Source organism: Mustela lutreola, chromosome 3 (assembly GCF_030435805.1).
Source record: "Mustela lutreola isolate mMusLut2 chromosome 3, mMusLut2.pri, whole genome shotgun sequence".
Taxonomy (NCBI): domain Eukaryota; kingdom Metazoa; phylum Chordata; class Mammalia; order Carnivora; family Mustelidae; genus Mustela; species Mustela lutreola.
In genome coordinates this window covers 106,200,814-106,217,250 of record NC_081292.1, presented here as the reverse complement: position 1 = coordinate 106,217,250, position 16,437 = coordinate 106,200,814, and the positions used below count along the sequence as shown (strand labels likewise).

At 40.8% G+C, this 16,437-nt stretch overlaps 1 protein-coding gene across 5 annotated transcripts in view; it reads right to left on the bottom strand.

Moving 5' to 3' along the window:
• The window catches only part of CLASP1 (cytoplasmic linker associated protein 1), a 271,575-nt gene that overhangs the window by 64,183 nt on the left and 190,955 nt on the right, over positions 1 to 16,437 (bottom strand). For 2 of the 5 annotated variants that reach the window (XM_059166604.1, XM_059166607.1), the window contains 2 exons: positions 3,427 to 3,530; positions 1,494 to 1,517 (listed from right to left, as the gene is read on the bottom strand). In XM_059166604.1, coding sequence (XP_059022587.1) covers positions 1,494 to 1,517; positions 3,427 to 3,530 — 128 coding nt within the window. Of the gene's footprint in view, positions 1 to 1,493; positions 1,518 to 3,426; positions 3,531 to 11,218; positions 11,327 to 16,437 lie in introns of all 5 variants that reach the window. The other 3 variants (XM_059166606.1, XM_059166608.1, XM_059166603.1) reach the window with 2 other exon arrangements.

Sequence of the window (16,437 nt, the reverse complement as noted above, 5' to 3'; positions counted from 1 at the left end):
TGGGGGTGACGGAGGAAGACACGGGAAGGTGAGATGACTGTGAGTCACAGCACACGGTATCGACAACAGAGTCAAAGGTAAAAAGATACGCACGCACGCACACACGCACGCACCGCGCTTTCCTGTGCTCACAGATGAGGAAAATAAAAACGGAAAAGCAGACACCCAGTAAGGATAGTAAGTGACAGGCAGAGCAGTCCACAGCAGAGAGGGAAGAGTGTGATCTGTAGGACGGTGTATGGACTTCGCAGTGAGGCCGACTCAGGTGGCAGTCCTGCCGCCGCTGACTGGCTGGAGGAACTTCAGAAAGCTCCTCACCTTCCTGCTTTGCTCTCCTCATCTTTGAAATGACAACAAGGCTACCTGTCACACGCCTGCTGGGGGCACATGTGAACTAACCTGGCCCAGCCCCTGCCACCCTGCAGGCATGTCCACCCGTCGGCCCCCTTCGCAATCGAAAGCATTCTATCTTGAGCAGGGTCTGTGGGAAAATTTGTTGGAATATCCATGCTTCCTTAAGAAAGTCTGGAACTGGGTGCCTGGGTGGCTCAGTAGGTTAAGCCACTGCCTTCGGCTCAGGTCATGATCTCAGGGTCCTGGGATCGAGTCCCGCATCGGGCTCTCTGCTCAGCAGGGAGCCTGCTTCCTTCTCTCTCTCTCTCTGCCTGCCTCTCAGTGTACTTGTAATTTCTCTCTGTCAAATAAATAAATAAAATCTTTAAAAAAAAAAAAAGAAAGTCTGGAACTGAAATGTCAGGGACATAGCAGTGCAAGTAAAAGGATGTTTAAATGGTCCGAACACAAATAAGCTTCCTGCAGACCCCCTTCATTTTCTCTTACCCTGAATATAAAACTGTAAGTTAAATCCATAAATAATAGAGAAACAGCTATTAAACTGAAAAAATACAATTTTCCCTAAAGGAAAAAAAAAAAGTTAATTGGCTAAAACCATACAAATACAATTTTCTTCTGTCTTTTTTTTTTCCTTCACAAATGTAATCTTCTAATAATGTATGGCTTGTCCGTCCACCATAACTTGCTCGGGACAGTTCTGCCTGATGCCTCTTGTCCCGGCAGTTATGAGTTAGGTAGCACCCCCTTTCACTCTCAGAAGTATCCTTCTTAAAACTATAAATCATAGGATCGTCTGATATATATACACAAACTAGATTTGTAAAATAAGAAAGATGTTGAATATATCCATTCATGAAATAGTAATGACATTAAGAGTAGACACAAACTGGATTAATAAAATAAAACACTGACAGGAAAAGGAGCAGAGCTTGACATTAAAAAAACAAAGACTAAAACAGATGAGAGAGGGGACTGATTCCATGGCTAAAAACAGCTTCACTAGACTTGACAAAATCATAATTCAGGCTAAAATTTCTACATTGCACTACATGCTTTTTTGCTTTCACTAGCTCCTGAAGGAAATATACTCGCAACAGAAAAAAATGGAAGTTGTAAAACAAAAGTTAAAGCACTGGTACCTTGCTCCTGGAGTCTCCTAACAGCTGTAGGCAGGAAAATATTGAAGGATGGGGAAAAAGCATAGAGAATTATGTCAGAAGCATATGTAGGGATTGTTCTTGCAACAAAAGTGTACAGCAAAACATATCTTAGCAAACCAAAAATATAGGTTAGCAAGCGAATTCATATCAAGCGAATAATAACAAAGAACACTTCCACAATGGCATTTCCTAGCCCTTCCTACACCGCCGAGCAACACGCTCCAGTTCTCACTACACTTTCTGCTATGCTAAAACTCTTCCCACGCCACCAAGGTATATCCCGAAAGTCATCATAAGTTTTCCTGTCTGTTCCTATGCTAGATTCTGTCTGCCCCTGGGGTTTCTAGCCTGGGAGGCAAACACTGTGTACCATTCCTGTGCTCTCTCCTCTGCAGCAGGTCACTCGGGGAGGCTAAGCAGTTTGGATGAAAAGTAAGAAGGGCAGCCTGAGTGGACTGAAGGCTAGAGCTCAGAGAAAAGCCCGAGTCAAGGAAAGCCCAAGCTCAAGTTCTCAAGTCCAACTCTGCCCCCTGCAACTTTGTGCACAGTCCCTTGGGCGGTTCTTTGAAGAACGAGGGAACTCCCCCGCCTTAATGGGAAGTCCCATTTAACTAAGGGTTTTGTACATCCATCATTTCCTACCCCTCTGACCTCCTAATAGGGTCTCTGAATAAATAAGAGACAGATTCTCAGTGCTGCAGCTTGGAAGGAAAAATAGCCTCCCAGAGTTCTGTTCCAGCTCATGACTCTGAAGTCAAAGCCATGGTTAGTGCAATTATCCTGAACTCCAGTACCTGCCAGGAAAAAAGCCCTTCTACACAGAAGGCTGCTGAATAGAGCTGGCCAGGCAGCCCTTGCTTACAGGAAGAGCATCGGCAAACTGCTTGCTCATAGCCGCTTGTCAAAGAAATCTGACTGAGCAAGAATAAATGAGGGCGACACAGGACGGGATGAAAGTGAGAATCCCTGTTAGCCACAGACTGTAACATTTTGATCAGATGAAAAACGGGGCTGGGTTTAAAACTTCTGGGTCTGAAAGCAGGATGTTATAATATGTTTTCCTTAGAGAGACAATATATCTTAAAACAGCATAAGCAAGGCCAGGGATCAGACAGCTCTAAAGAGAATCTATTTTAAATGCTGAGCACATCAACCAGATTATGCTAGAGGCAGTGTCACTACCAGCTGAAATGCATCTTTTAAAAGCAATGTGACCACAAGCTGATTCTACCAGGGGATGTTCTGCTATAAGCACAAATTTAAGGACCTCTAATCACTTTATGTTGCTGTTGTTTTTTTTTTTTTAGATACTCCATTATAATGATGCAAAAACACATTCCACCAGTGCTTTATATCCTAAGAGTTCATTGGCATTAAAATTTAGGAAAGTTTCCTTAAATAATGACTTAATGACTCATTTTTAAAGACAAACAAATGAAGGTAAAATCGTATGGAACAGCTAGTGTGGTCATGGAACCAATGTGAGATTTTCCAACCACAAACTCTGTTACCTACTATTATAACGTTATGTTTAGGCTATGCCATCAGAGCCTGTAAAGCAAGAGAAGCGGGAGGATGAAAAAAGCAAATGCTGAAGAAAAAACACGAAGAAAAAGAAAAAAAAATTAAAAAGGAGCCCAATGACATCAGATAAGTCCAATGTCATCAAAACTTCCTTGATACTGAGGAGCACAGAAGAAAACACTTGACGTCAGTATTTTTTGTAGGGCCAATTTTCACTTATGTACAGGGATAGAAGTTTAAAGACAAAGTGCTAACAATATCAATTTACCCAGTATTTCCACAATTTTATGGAGTGCCCAAGATGACTGAGTACACTGATTTGGGAGGCAATTTTCTGTTAGGACAGAGAAAACAGTCCAGGAGATTGTATACACATTGCGACTCTTACCAAAGCATCAGCAACAGCAGCCTCAAGGTCTGTACTCGTGCTCAGAACTCGCATGGCATTCACAGAGCCAGGTCCTCTTCCTGCCTGGCCAAGCCCAAACCGGTCTATTTAAGAAAAACAAAACCGAAAGATATGTCACTTTAATTCAAATTTCCTCAGTTCTTTGCAAGGGCTCCTGCCTCTTCCCATCTATTGGTCAGAGGCACTGGAAAGTTTCAGGCCAATCTGAAGGACCCTTCACTTGCAGTTCTAACTGGACTTGGTTACCAGCAGCAGAGGTTAGCCTGTTCCACATTTAATACTCTCGTGCCACAAAGCATCTGAATAATTAAAATGGCTCTTTAATGATGTTGTATTTTTGAAGTGTTGCGACATGGGAGAGTGAGGGGAACTTATTATGGAAGTGAGCTGGGCTGGGGGCTGAGTCTTTTAATCTAGTTAGTGCTCTCTCTGGAGGCAAGCGGCCCTGATGTTTGGTCAAACTAATTAGAAAGCTTCATGGTTTGACAACAGAGTTCTAATGCAATGTGTAATAAAAAGTTAAAATTTGAAACAAATGTATTTGACTGATCTCTGCAAGTTTTCATTCGTGTCAAGACTGTTTAAGTGTCATTAGCTGAGCTCAATTTTTGGTACTTGTTTATGATGCCTGTGTCACCAAAGGTGATTTAAAAATAAGTTTATTAAAATTCTTCAATGAGCATCACAAAAAGCTAGCATCTTCACTGCAATATACTAACCATTCAGGTAACGTAAGTATACATTTTTCCTGAGTCCCTCAAAGGACTTTCAAATGATAGCCTAAAAATGTAAACAAAATGGACATGATCCAAAGAATCTAAAATAAATTTCAGCAATTCAATTATTTTAAGCCTATTAAGGATCAAGGACAATGAAGACTAGCTTTTTAAAAGTTCCATATCATCAGGAGAGCAGCCTTCCTTAAGAAGAGCTGAGGTTAAAGCTATAACAGGAGAAGTTCATATAAATTATACTTCCTAAGTGTATCACAGTATTTACTGGCAAACATTTATTTAAAATGCTAATATATTTTTAAAAACCTCTGAAGAAAAATTTTAAGATTAAAAAATGTTTTCTTTTTGTGAACAAGTAAGACACTGTTTGGACCAAAAATAAATAAATAAATAAAACAAAACCCAAAAGCCAAAAAACTCTACTAGCCATATTCTCATAATGACGCATTTACAATAAAAAGAAAGCTAAATCTGTTTTATGTGAATTGATCTTTCTTACAAACTGATATATTTAAAACTCAGATATGTAGCAAGAGTTCTTCAGAAAACAAGGATTATAAAAGTGAGGTGTTACTTAGCTTTTTTAAAATGCCAGTTTCAAAAATTACACTTCCCAGCACCACCAAAAGGGGAAAAAATTTAAACACTGCTAACCAAACATTATACAGTCACAAATTTTTATAAAGAAACAAAAATTATATGTGATACTATCCCCTTTTTTAATGCACTTGTTAGTCATACTGTATGCTGAATTAGCCTTTATGTTTAAAAGATGATTAAATGTGCCAGATAAACTGAGACCACAAAGCAATTGTATCTAGATCGCTCCCTATGTATTTTATATATATATATATATATATATATATCTATCTATATTACCAGTTGACACACGAAACAAGTGTAAATTTGAGATTTGCTGTGCATATGCTTTTATACATGATCTTTGCTCAAGTCTTTTTACCATTAAAAAAGGGTAGATAGTAAGGGATTTATGAGTAACAAAATGAAAATTCAGTTGTAAGCCATTTAGAAATTACCAGCATAAACTTAAATAAAAAGGAATCTTAAAAAATTTTTTAAAAAAAGTACATCTCATGCCAGCAATTCTTGCTCCAGGGATAATACGGATTTTTTTCTGACAGAAAATTAAAACTGTAAGAACAATGCAATTATTCCGTGCTTCCCCGAAGCATACAGCTCTGCCATATGCAGTGACTGCCGATCACTGGATATGTACCATAGATCATTTGAATTTCAAATCTGAAGGGGAAATGTTTGTCTGGATCTGAGCAAAGTTACAAGCTTTGTTTTCACCAGACCAAAGTCTGTTCTACACTTGCTGCTCTGATGTTATGATGAAGCTCCATTTCCCAAGAGATGGGTATGTGTGACTGTGCCTTCAGCCTGGCCCCTAATTTTCAGGGGACTGTACTCATCAGAGTGTACGTAATGAAAAGCATAGCTCGCTTCGCTTAGAGGAAGGACGGAGAAAATAACTCCATGAATTGGTGACAGCTGTCCTCATTGACAGTCTGCCTTACTCGGGTAAGAAAACTGTAGTTACCATATAAAAATGATGTCAGTTAAATCTAGCAAACTGAACATTTCTGTATGCTTACTTTTTGCCCCAATGGCTAAGCAGGGGATTTTTGGTATCGTTAAAGCAGGCTGGGATGGAACATTTAGGGACCATGGGCTGCGAAGGCTGCCTGCCGCCTGACCTGATCATCTGAATCGTGACCTTGTTTTTCCATAAAAGTTTTAGCATACACATTTATACATATGGGATTATGCACACTAGGAGTTGGAGCATTTAGTAGCTAAACAGTTCCTCCAAGTAATTAGAACCTAACACTAATAATTAACGCCACAAATCAACACTTTTCGGGAGCAAAGCCTTGGGAAATGTAAGACTCCGTCGGGTGACCTCCATCCCCTCTCTCCCCATAGGGACTTTCCAGGGCACCTATTTCAGGTGGCTCTTCTCCTGAGGGGCAGAGTCAAAAGAGGCGAAGAAGCCCCTCCCTGTGTTTTTGTTTCGTTTTCACATAAACATGAACACTGGAGAAATGATGTTGTCAAACAGGCTATAAAGCATCTACGGCCTATTAACAGAAGCACAAACATTCAACAACTTAAAAAAATCAAAGCACGCTGGGGAAAACAAACATGAAGTGTGTACATGCCAAGTGCTAGCTGACACTGATGGAAACAAATGCTAAAATGGGTGTGAAACTGAAACATATGAAGAAGCCAAGGCATGCAGTTAGCACTTGTTCACCTGACTGCCCAACAGATTCAGCAGTGGAGAGGGCACTAGTGGACCTGGAATGACGTCGAGAGGCTGCAGGTAAAAGGAACGGCAACACCCACAGGATTAACACAGAAGTACCCAAGACAGAAAATGCCATAGTCCAAAGGGGATGCACGGACTGCTCCCAATGAGGCCATGTTTTCTCATGAAAGGAAATGATGCTGGAGATGAATGGAGAGCAAGTGCCAATCCCCGAACTCTACGGCAGCCTGCTGGCTCTCGAGGGGCTAGCACACACACAGGCATGACAAGAGCACTCTCTGCGGTGTTCCTTAGATATCACCTGGGCTCAGACTCCAGGTTTATATTCACGCCACGAAGCCTCAATGAGCCGTTATGGAAATATGCAACATGAAGGACATCAGGAGTCACAAAGCACCGTCTATATACCGAGTAGCACAGCAGTAGAATGGACTGTTTACTCAGCTCACAGGATGCCTCATCAGTACGTGATGCATATGCAACCATGCACCAAAAACAAAAGCAGAGAAGGTCATCATGTTATCTGAACAGAAATAGAATGAAATCACGAGAAAGGGGCTCAACAGATGAAATTCTCTGTTCCCCCCAATTTTTGCTCTACTGTTCCATGAATATCCCAAATGTCAATGAACTTATTGTTTAACTGCTAGAAATTTGGTTGTAACAGGTTTAAGGAGTTTCCTTGGCGAGGCAGTCACATCCCGATTTGATAGCAACCAGCTGGAGGACCTGAGGCCAAGTGCTGGAGGACCTGCGGCCAAGTCCTAAGTCTCTGTGTCTCAGCTTCATCAGCTGGAAATGGTGCTGAAAATGGTACGTACCTCTTGGGAGCGGAGAGAGTTGCAAGAGATCAGACAAAGAGCACCTAAAGCAGTGCCGGGCACTGAACAAATGATGGGAGCAACAGTGGTGTTGCTGCTGGTGCTGGCAGTGGCAGGGATCGTTACCAGTAAACTCCCATTTATGTGTCTATGTTAAATATTACTTTATTAGCAAATATTCATCATAAGCCCGTTAATTCAGCAACCTGAGGAATTCTATGCTAAACTCCGTCCACATATAGAACTACTTTCAGAAGAACTGTAAAATATAGCTTGGCTCAAAATATGAATTTATTGAGCAGGGTGCCATGCAAAATATGGTTTTTTCCTTACCTCCAGAAAAAAAACCAAAAGACTGTTGTGCTTATATTCATGACTCTGGAAAGAAAAGGGTGGCTGTACCATAGAAAACCCACAAGGTTTCATAAAGCAATACCCAGCAGTGCTACTTTTCACACATGCTACTAGAGCGCAGTATCCTGTACACGTAAATACTTTCATTTTGTCATAAAATACCTGAACCTCAAACTCTTCAATATAAATTTTTTTTAAAGATTTTTATAAGGTAATCTCTATACCCAACATGGGGCTCAAACTCATGACCCTGAGATCAAGAGTCACATGTTCTACCACCAGCCAGGCACCCCTATAATTTTATTTTTTTAAGCTCAGGCCACTTTATGAATATGCACATATCTGTGGTTATCAGTGATATTAAACAGCAAAGGTAATCTGGTGGACAAGGACAAATTTTTACCAGCATGCAAAAGGAAAATTTCTAACTCCTCAAGATGCACAAAAATAACTGGCAATCTCTAAAACAGATATAAAATAATCAGTTTCCTGACATAAGGAAGTTGGCAAAACACGTTTTAAGACTGAAGCATACCATTTACTGTACAATATTATCAGTACCATAGTAGTTTAAACTGAAAATAGCTTTTAAAATAGCAATATTGATGGTTCCTTATAAAGTTGTCCTCTGGTTCTGTTTCAACAGACTATTCTACAGTAAATCTGTCATGTAATGAGTCCTCTGTCATGTTCTCAAGTGAACACCCATCAGTGGAATCCAAGGTGGACCCATTTATGTCAAAGCCTGATTTACAGCAGAGCACCTCCTTTCACTTGAAAGCTGTCACTGTAACCATATATATATTCATACCATGAAAATGGTCCAAAATAACTCTGTAATAAAAATGCAAACCTAATACCAATACATAATCACCAAAACATAATTATTTTCACACACCCCCCATTTCAAACTGAAGGCTAGCTATATAAATTGATCCAAAGGGACACTAACACAAAATCTCACTAATTTATAGAAGAGGTGGGAAACAATTACTAAAGTGAATGGGAAGAAGGAGGAAACTTCACATTGTCTGAAGGGCACAGTGAGTTCCCTTGGGGACTGCCTTTGGAGACTCATCTATGAATTCCTAGGTCTTAACTGCAAACCTGGAAATCACAATTTAGAAACACTGCTGGACACTTTGTTTGTGCTTAAGCCTGGAGAGAGAGCATTTAATACATTTCAGAGGAACAAATGAAAGACACTAAATCATCAAAACTTTCAAATGAGGCAGGGGAGCAGCCAAGCTTTGAAGTCAAACTGGATTCAAACCTAGCTCTGCCATCTAGCTGCATGACCTTGAGAAAGTGGCTTATTCTCTGTAAGACTCTGTTCTGTCATCCATAAACAAGGGTGACAGCAACACCTGTCCCAGAGGGTGAACAGGAGCCACAGGAGCTGCGCCTGCTCACAGTGGTGCCAGTATGCAGAAAAGCACTGCTCTTGTTCTCACTGGATACAAGTTTTATGGACAAACTGAACCCAAGGAGGCAAAGGGGGCATGGCATAAAAATTCAGCTGGGAAGTCATTAACCATGACCCTGACCGCAGCAGAAGACATGTGCCAATGGTAGTTTGTTAGGAAGAGGAGACATCTGCATCCACATCTTCTGCCCTGGTAGGAACGACTGTACATTTCATCATTCTGGGTGTCATCAGGAAAGATCCGTACGCAGATCCATTTCGCCAAAGAAAGTGAAAATCAGACTAGATCACTCAAATACTCAGGGTTCTGTGAGGAGCTCAAGAATTCAGCACACCTTGCCTGGTCCACTGACCGTATGCTGGTCCACTGACCGCATGCTGGATTAGAAAGGCTGCTTCCACGGACAATTCCATGGACAATAACGAAAATACCACTACATATATGAAATAAAAACCCAGAATTGCCTAAGAGACCAGATAACCAATAAATAGACTGAATCGTTCACTTATAGAACAGCTTGTTTAGAAGGTCAAATAGTCAGCAAGGATGCAGAGATATAGAACCTTAACTTAAAAGGAAAAATCACCAGTTCCTTTGGTGGGGAAAAAAACATCATGGCCACCCCTGACTTGAGAATTCTTTTCTGATGCTTCAGATCACTGTGGAATAGCTGATGTGTATGAGCTGAGGTGCCCCGCTCAGGATCTCATGATCATCAGGTAGACTATTCTCACTATGTCAAGGGACCCATCTGGCATGGTTTTCACTGCATACAGGATAACAGGTCATAAGGATGTCTATCTAGATTTTGATTATTGACACTGATGGGATAAAGGGATATTAGAAAGAAGTATATGACATTAGCAGCAGAGAGAGGCAACTATTAAAACTGTGTGTTTCTGATCTATCATCCACAGCGCCATTTTCATATCTGAAAGACCAGTTATATAACTGAAGTAGAAGTAACAGACTGCTGCAGAGCATAATTCCACAGAACAACTTCAGGCCTAGGCCTAACATTCTAAAATGATTTCCACCTGCCATGCTTATCAAAATACACAGTTTTATAGCAATTAATATGGCAAAAAACTGAAACACAATTACTGGAGAATACACAGTATTTTTTTGTGAAAGTGTGTGTTTTTCCTAGAGATCTCTAGGAATTAATAATTTACTCTAAGAGGCATATGTCTATTTTAGACTATTCAAACTAAGAAGAAAAGGCAAACATGATATTCCATAAAAGAAACAGGTTTCCCAGTCGGTTTTTCTCAAATCCTAAAAACTGAAAATACAAATTCTCACTGTTTATACAGACTAAGGTTGGTGGATGAGCAGCCCCAAAGGGCACCTAGCTAGTGACCTGAGACACGGTACTAACACCACTTTATGGCAACCAAATGCTGTAAATTTCTGTCCTGGGAAGGCATCGGGTCACAGCCTCGCAATAGCTTAGTGAGCCCAGGAAGAATGATAATATCTGATCAGTTAACAGTAAGCGTGGTAAAGTCGTGCATTGTGCTGCACACATAAGCGCAGTTTTTCAAAAAAGCTACTTTGGGCTTGCATTAGGAGGAAGCACTGAAATGACCCACTTAACAAAAAAAGCATAGCCAATACCTTCATCCATGCAGCTTTTTAATGTTATCACCCCTCAACTGAGCATATTTCATTTCGTAGACATTATTGCAATTTTATTTTTCCCCACCTTTGAACTGAATCATGTAGGGCCTGACCTCAGGTACAGTTAAAAACAAATTGCCGAAATTCAATGGCAAAAGACACACTTTGGATTTGTTCTACTTTTAAGAAGCAATTCACTTTCACTGAGCATCTGTTTCTATTAGAAGTGACCACGCAGATGGGCTTGCCAGCCAGCCAAGTGGTCACAAATGGCAACAGCAGAGTGAAGTGGTGTTTTTTTCCTCCAATATATAAAAACTGGAAATGGCCAAACTTGAAGCATGCAGAAGGGGAAGGGGACAACAAAGGGTAACTAAGGAAGAGGAAAGAGAGAAGAAAGGATCACGAGGACAGTAGAGGAGGGAGAGCAGGTCATTCCACCTGGCAGTGTGTGGGAAAGCATTTGGAGCAGGGCAGGGAACTCTGCTCCGAGAGCCAGCGCCTTCGGGTACTCACCGAGTGGAGGAAAGCCCCGAGCGGGGCTCGTATCGCGGCTGCTCTCACAGCTGGTATTACGGCTGCACCCCTGACTCATGCTGGGTCGAGGGATACGGCTGCTCCGTGCTAGTGTGCAGCATGAGGGTTTCAGAGAAGGTGAAGAAGTTTAATGAAGACAGAGAAACTCACAAAACGTCAGTCACATTCTGTTAACGTAATCATGACATTGTACGCGCTGGGGTTGGGGGCGGGGTGGTCATCGTGATGGCTCTCCCTGCGGAGGACTCACTGATCGGCTTGCTGACAACTGCAAAGGGCCTGCATAAAAATTCGATTATGCTCAAGGTCTCGGAAAGCTGTGCATTTTTGTATGGAGGTGAAATAACACCTAAATGTAAGAAATGAAAAGAAAGCTTTCCAAAGAGCAAACTGGCACCAGGAAATCCAAGATCCAACTTTTTAAAGAAAATAATGTTTTTATGGCTTTAGCAAACTGGCTCGACAAGATGATAAAAGACTAAAGCCATTTTCATACACACTGTGTTAGATAATTTATTTTGGGTTAAAACAGAATAAAGGCCCTAGTCCCTGAACTCCATGAACTTACCTAGTTAAAAGAAAGAGGGTTCACTTCTCTCAGCCTGGGCTTCTTTAAAAGAGAAGTTCTAAGGACTGACAAAGCTAGAAAACCTGCCTACTTCAAGTAAGCATCTAGATGCCTCAAACATACTTAACTATCTAAAACAATAGAGAATAGAGAGCTGGGACCACTACCTCTTTATTTACTGGTCCCAACATTTCATTCCTGCTTTTTCTGTGGGAATCCAAACAGATCTGCCCATGGTCCCTACTCGAGCACCTTCACTTACACAGCCTTAACCATGAGTCTATCCATGGTATGTGGACTGACAATTCCCAAAATTCATGTTAAAAGAGCCCTCTGCTGGGGCACCTGGGTGGCTCAGTGGGTTAAAGTCTCTGCCTTCCAACTCAGGTCATGATCCCAGGGTCCTGGGATCGAGGCCCACATCGGGCTCTCTGCTATGCGGGGAGCCTGCTTCCTCCTCTCTCTCTGTGTCTGCCTCTCTGCCTACTTGTGATCTCTGTCTGTCAAATAAATAAAAATATTAAAAAAAAAAAACTAGTTAAAAAAAAAAAAAAGAGCCCTCTGCTGACCTAAGGATGGCCAATTACCGTAGAATTATCCATGGGTAATTTTGTTATGCTCGTGTTAAAAAACACTGAGAAGACAGAGTCACATGAATAGTTTAAGGTCTAACATAACTTGGCCATAAAGCTCAGGGAAGACCATGATTCTTTTGTTTTCTACTTTAATCTGAAGGAACAAAGACACAGTACTGGCAAAATACTCAGAAAAGACTCTGCATACTGACTAGGCATAGCCACCTCCATAACAGCTGGTGGGACAATAAATATGTCCATCTTGCGTGGACCTACTCATTCTGGACCACATAGAAATGTCTTCCCTGAACATCCTGGAAAAAATACACTAGAGTCACTGATGTAAAACCAGCCATGTTTACTATATTGTAGTGAGCGGAGCCTATCACTTCAGAGCCAACGTGGATTTACAGCATGACCAAACTGTAACAAAGAATGGCTTCCAAACCAGCATCACAGAACTCCTTGATGGAGAAGAATATGGAAGTGAAAATCCAAACCAACTTCCTCCTGTGGTCTCTGCTCAGTGCTAGGGTTACGTCAGACCCCACAGTTACATAAGAGATGTCCAAATGCTTAGGTCTGCACTAACAAGCAAGGAAAAAATCAAGCGGAGGAACGCAATGTGAGCAATCTGTCAAAACGAGGCTTTGCTTGGGATTGTCAGAGTAATTCCTAAATTTGCCTTCACTTGCCATGTGACATGGAGGCACTGGGTTTCTGCTCCCAACTAGCCATGATATTATAATCAGCAATTCTTGATAATAATTCTGAACAGCTCCCAACTAGCCATGATATTATAATCAGCAATTCTTGATAATAATTCTGAACAGCTCCTATGATGTGGGCAAATGCACAGGGGCTAAGTTAAAAAAACCCTTTAAAAACTAGGGAGCATCCACTGACACCGATATAGAAGAACGTACCTAGAACCTACCAAGTAATGTGGCCTATCCCTAGAGGATCAATACTACAGCTAATTTGTGAACTGACTACACTAACTCACTGGTCCAGCCATGCTGCCTCTCCTGTCTTAGCCTCCCCTTAGGAAGGTTCCAAGGAAGAGTCCCATCATTTAAATGAGAAGGGTACTGCAAGACGAGGTACACATGAGTTCCTTGCTGAAAGGCAGACATGAAAATCTTACCTTATTTCACTACCCGCTCTGGAAAAAACAATGGGAAATAAAGACAGTCCTGGTAAATGTTTCACACATGCACGTGCGTTAAGTTGAGCATTTCCTAAAGTTCCTGCCTGATCCCTTCTGACTGTTACCCTGCTTCTACTCCCTTTCTTAAATAATACACATGCTACAGCAGTGGGGAATCTCTGCTCTCTCTCACTGAGCCTGCTTTGTGAAGACAAGAGCATGAAAAGGGATAAACAGACATGATCTGAAACAACAACATGCATAATTCTTCACAAGATTTACCCTCCTCAGTATTTCAGCCAGAGAAAGTGTATTCTCCCCTTTGTGCCAACTAGCTTCCTTAACAAAGGCTAGGAGTAACATACATAGAATTCTGTTTACGGATTTGTAAACATCTGCCCACGGTTGCCCCACACCACGTTAAGGGACCTCTAGTGGTGACAGCAACTGTTCAAATGCTGGGTAATTTAAAACATGAGAAGAGTAATGGCCACTTCTAATAGCACTTCCAAAGACCACTCCTCAAGGGGGATCTTAAGTACATCAATCTACGATTTTTATAAAGACTAAAGAATTAGATGGTCAAAGCTAAAAAAAATATATATCAAATCAGACTCTTTATGTATTTTCAAAACTGACTGTTCTCTATGAGAATATATAATGTGAAGGCATAACAGAAGAGGAAGAGATGATGAAGACGTGCTTGCTGTTTGAACTTTCTGAAAATAGTATTCTTCAGGGATTCTGAAGTCCTGTGCTTACAGGAAAGGCTGGGAAGCCTTCAAAACCCATCTGATTGGCTTTCACTTCTTGAGAGACACTCTACTTTTACAGTGTTTTGGGGGTAAACCCGACGTTCGCCTTTTTAGAAAGGATGGATCCTAAACCAGAACTCACATCAAAAGCAAAAGTACAAGAGGAATAAGGAGCACCACCATGAAACGTCTCTACAGTCTGGACATCTCCATGTTGTGGTCTTGCACACAGTAGTCTAATTTAACAGGAGACACTGATTACCCTTAATTTTTGCTTCTTTCAAAATATTTTAACCAGAAAATCTGAAAACATCTTAAATGCATATCCTCAGGATGTAAGCTGCCCAAAATAAAAATATTTTTAAACCCTTTCTAAGAGATGAGTGGAAGAACGAAACTAAAGGCAAACTTCCAAAATGTAACTGCTATAGACAGTAGCTATTCATAGGACTTTATTATTCATCAAAAACAGAATAAAACCCTCAAATGACACAATTTACAATCTATTCTGTGTGGTTGAACAGTTTATGAAGGAATAAACTGCCAAGAAAAAAAGAGAGTAGCAGGGTTCTATTTTGTTTCTTGGTTATTCAACAGGAATTCTATCCTGTTTTGCTTAAGAAGCCTTAAATGTTAAAGAAGAGGAGCTCTGGTATCATTTTTATCACAGATGAGGCATAGCTGAACCAAATATAATTTGCGGAATTAATTCTCAGTGCAAATTCCAAGCCTAGCTTAGCAACGATTAAAACTATTAATTGGTTTGGGACAAAAGAAAATATTCTTAAAAGACACTTTACCCTTTTCCGAATATTTATATTTAAAGTCGCTACATTCTGAACCAAATGTTCATAGACACGCAGGCATATACCAGTATCTACTAAATGATCACAACAAGGGGCAATCTACTGCTGGAGACACTGTGCACCAGTCACCCCATAAAATGGAATCTCTTAGCAGTATTGTAAGAAAAAGCAGAAAGATGCACTGGATTCATTTATCTACCTTTGTAGCTGCGTGTATTCTCACTGTGCAGAAATTTAAATAAAATATCTTCTTTAAACAGAATTGTATATATGACCTCAAAGCTTTATACATAACTAATCCCCTCTTAATAAGCACCAAAGAAATAACTTTGTCTAAAATACTGTCTCAAATAAGAATTCTCTAGAAGAGAATAGGTTCCTATTTAGTTCTTACTGATGGATGGTGTTTCACAGGACCTTGTAAAGGCTTAGTACATGCTATCTTTTCAACCATCCACAACACAAACTTCCTAGCTAAAACCGTGGAATACCAGGTCCTAGAGTTATGTTAGGCAACCTAGGGCAGTTCCACTCCCAATGTCAAGAAAAAGGTAAAAAAGGCAACTTTAATAATATAAAAAGTCAAATCCCCCCAAATAAAGTATTTTTAAAAGTATGATACTAATCTGGATTGCTAAGATATATCTTATACATTTAGCTAACTACCAAAAAGGGACAGCCAAAACCTCACAACTAAATATGAAATCAAATGCATTTTCCAGACGAAACTAGATCCAAACATACATATGTTACATCCTCAAATCTGAAATTTAGATATTCTAGTCATGCCACTTTCCCTGGTGTATCCACATAACTTGTTATTGCTGGATCCAAGTAACTTGTCAGCTCAGGGACCATGCTATGTAATGCCAACAGAAAGCTGGGATCATGTAGAAATTTCTCACTTGCTTTGGAAATGTTAGTCAAACCAACTCCTATCCACTCTACTTCTTAAATACGTCCCCCCTCCCCAACTTCTCAGAGCTCAGGTGGCCTTCAAGGACTTTTATAAGCAGTGCCCTCCCAGCCCCACTGCCCTCCTCTCCCACCTAACCCTGACAAACTTCCTTTGCTGCAGCTAAATGAATTACCTGTGGTTCCCAGAGCCCATTATGCTCCCTCCCCTGTTTCTGAGCACATTCCTCTGTGCCCTGGAACACATTTCTCCTTTTCTCCCTGCCTTGCCTAATCCTGCCTTACACATCATCAAAAATGGACCTCTTCTGGCAAGGCTCTCCTCTCCCAGTCCTTCCAGATTTCTCTCTTGGGAAGAATGTATGGTGTAGGCCAGGGCCCCAAGACACTCCTTTCCTATGGTCCCAGAGCACTGTGTAACAGTATCTG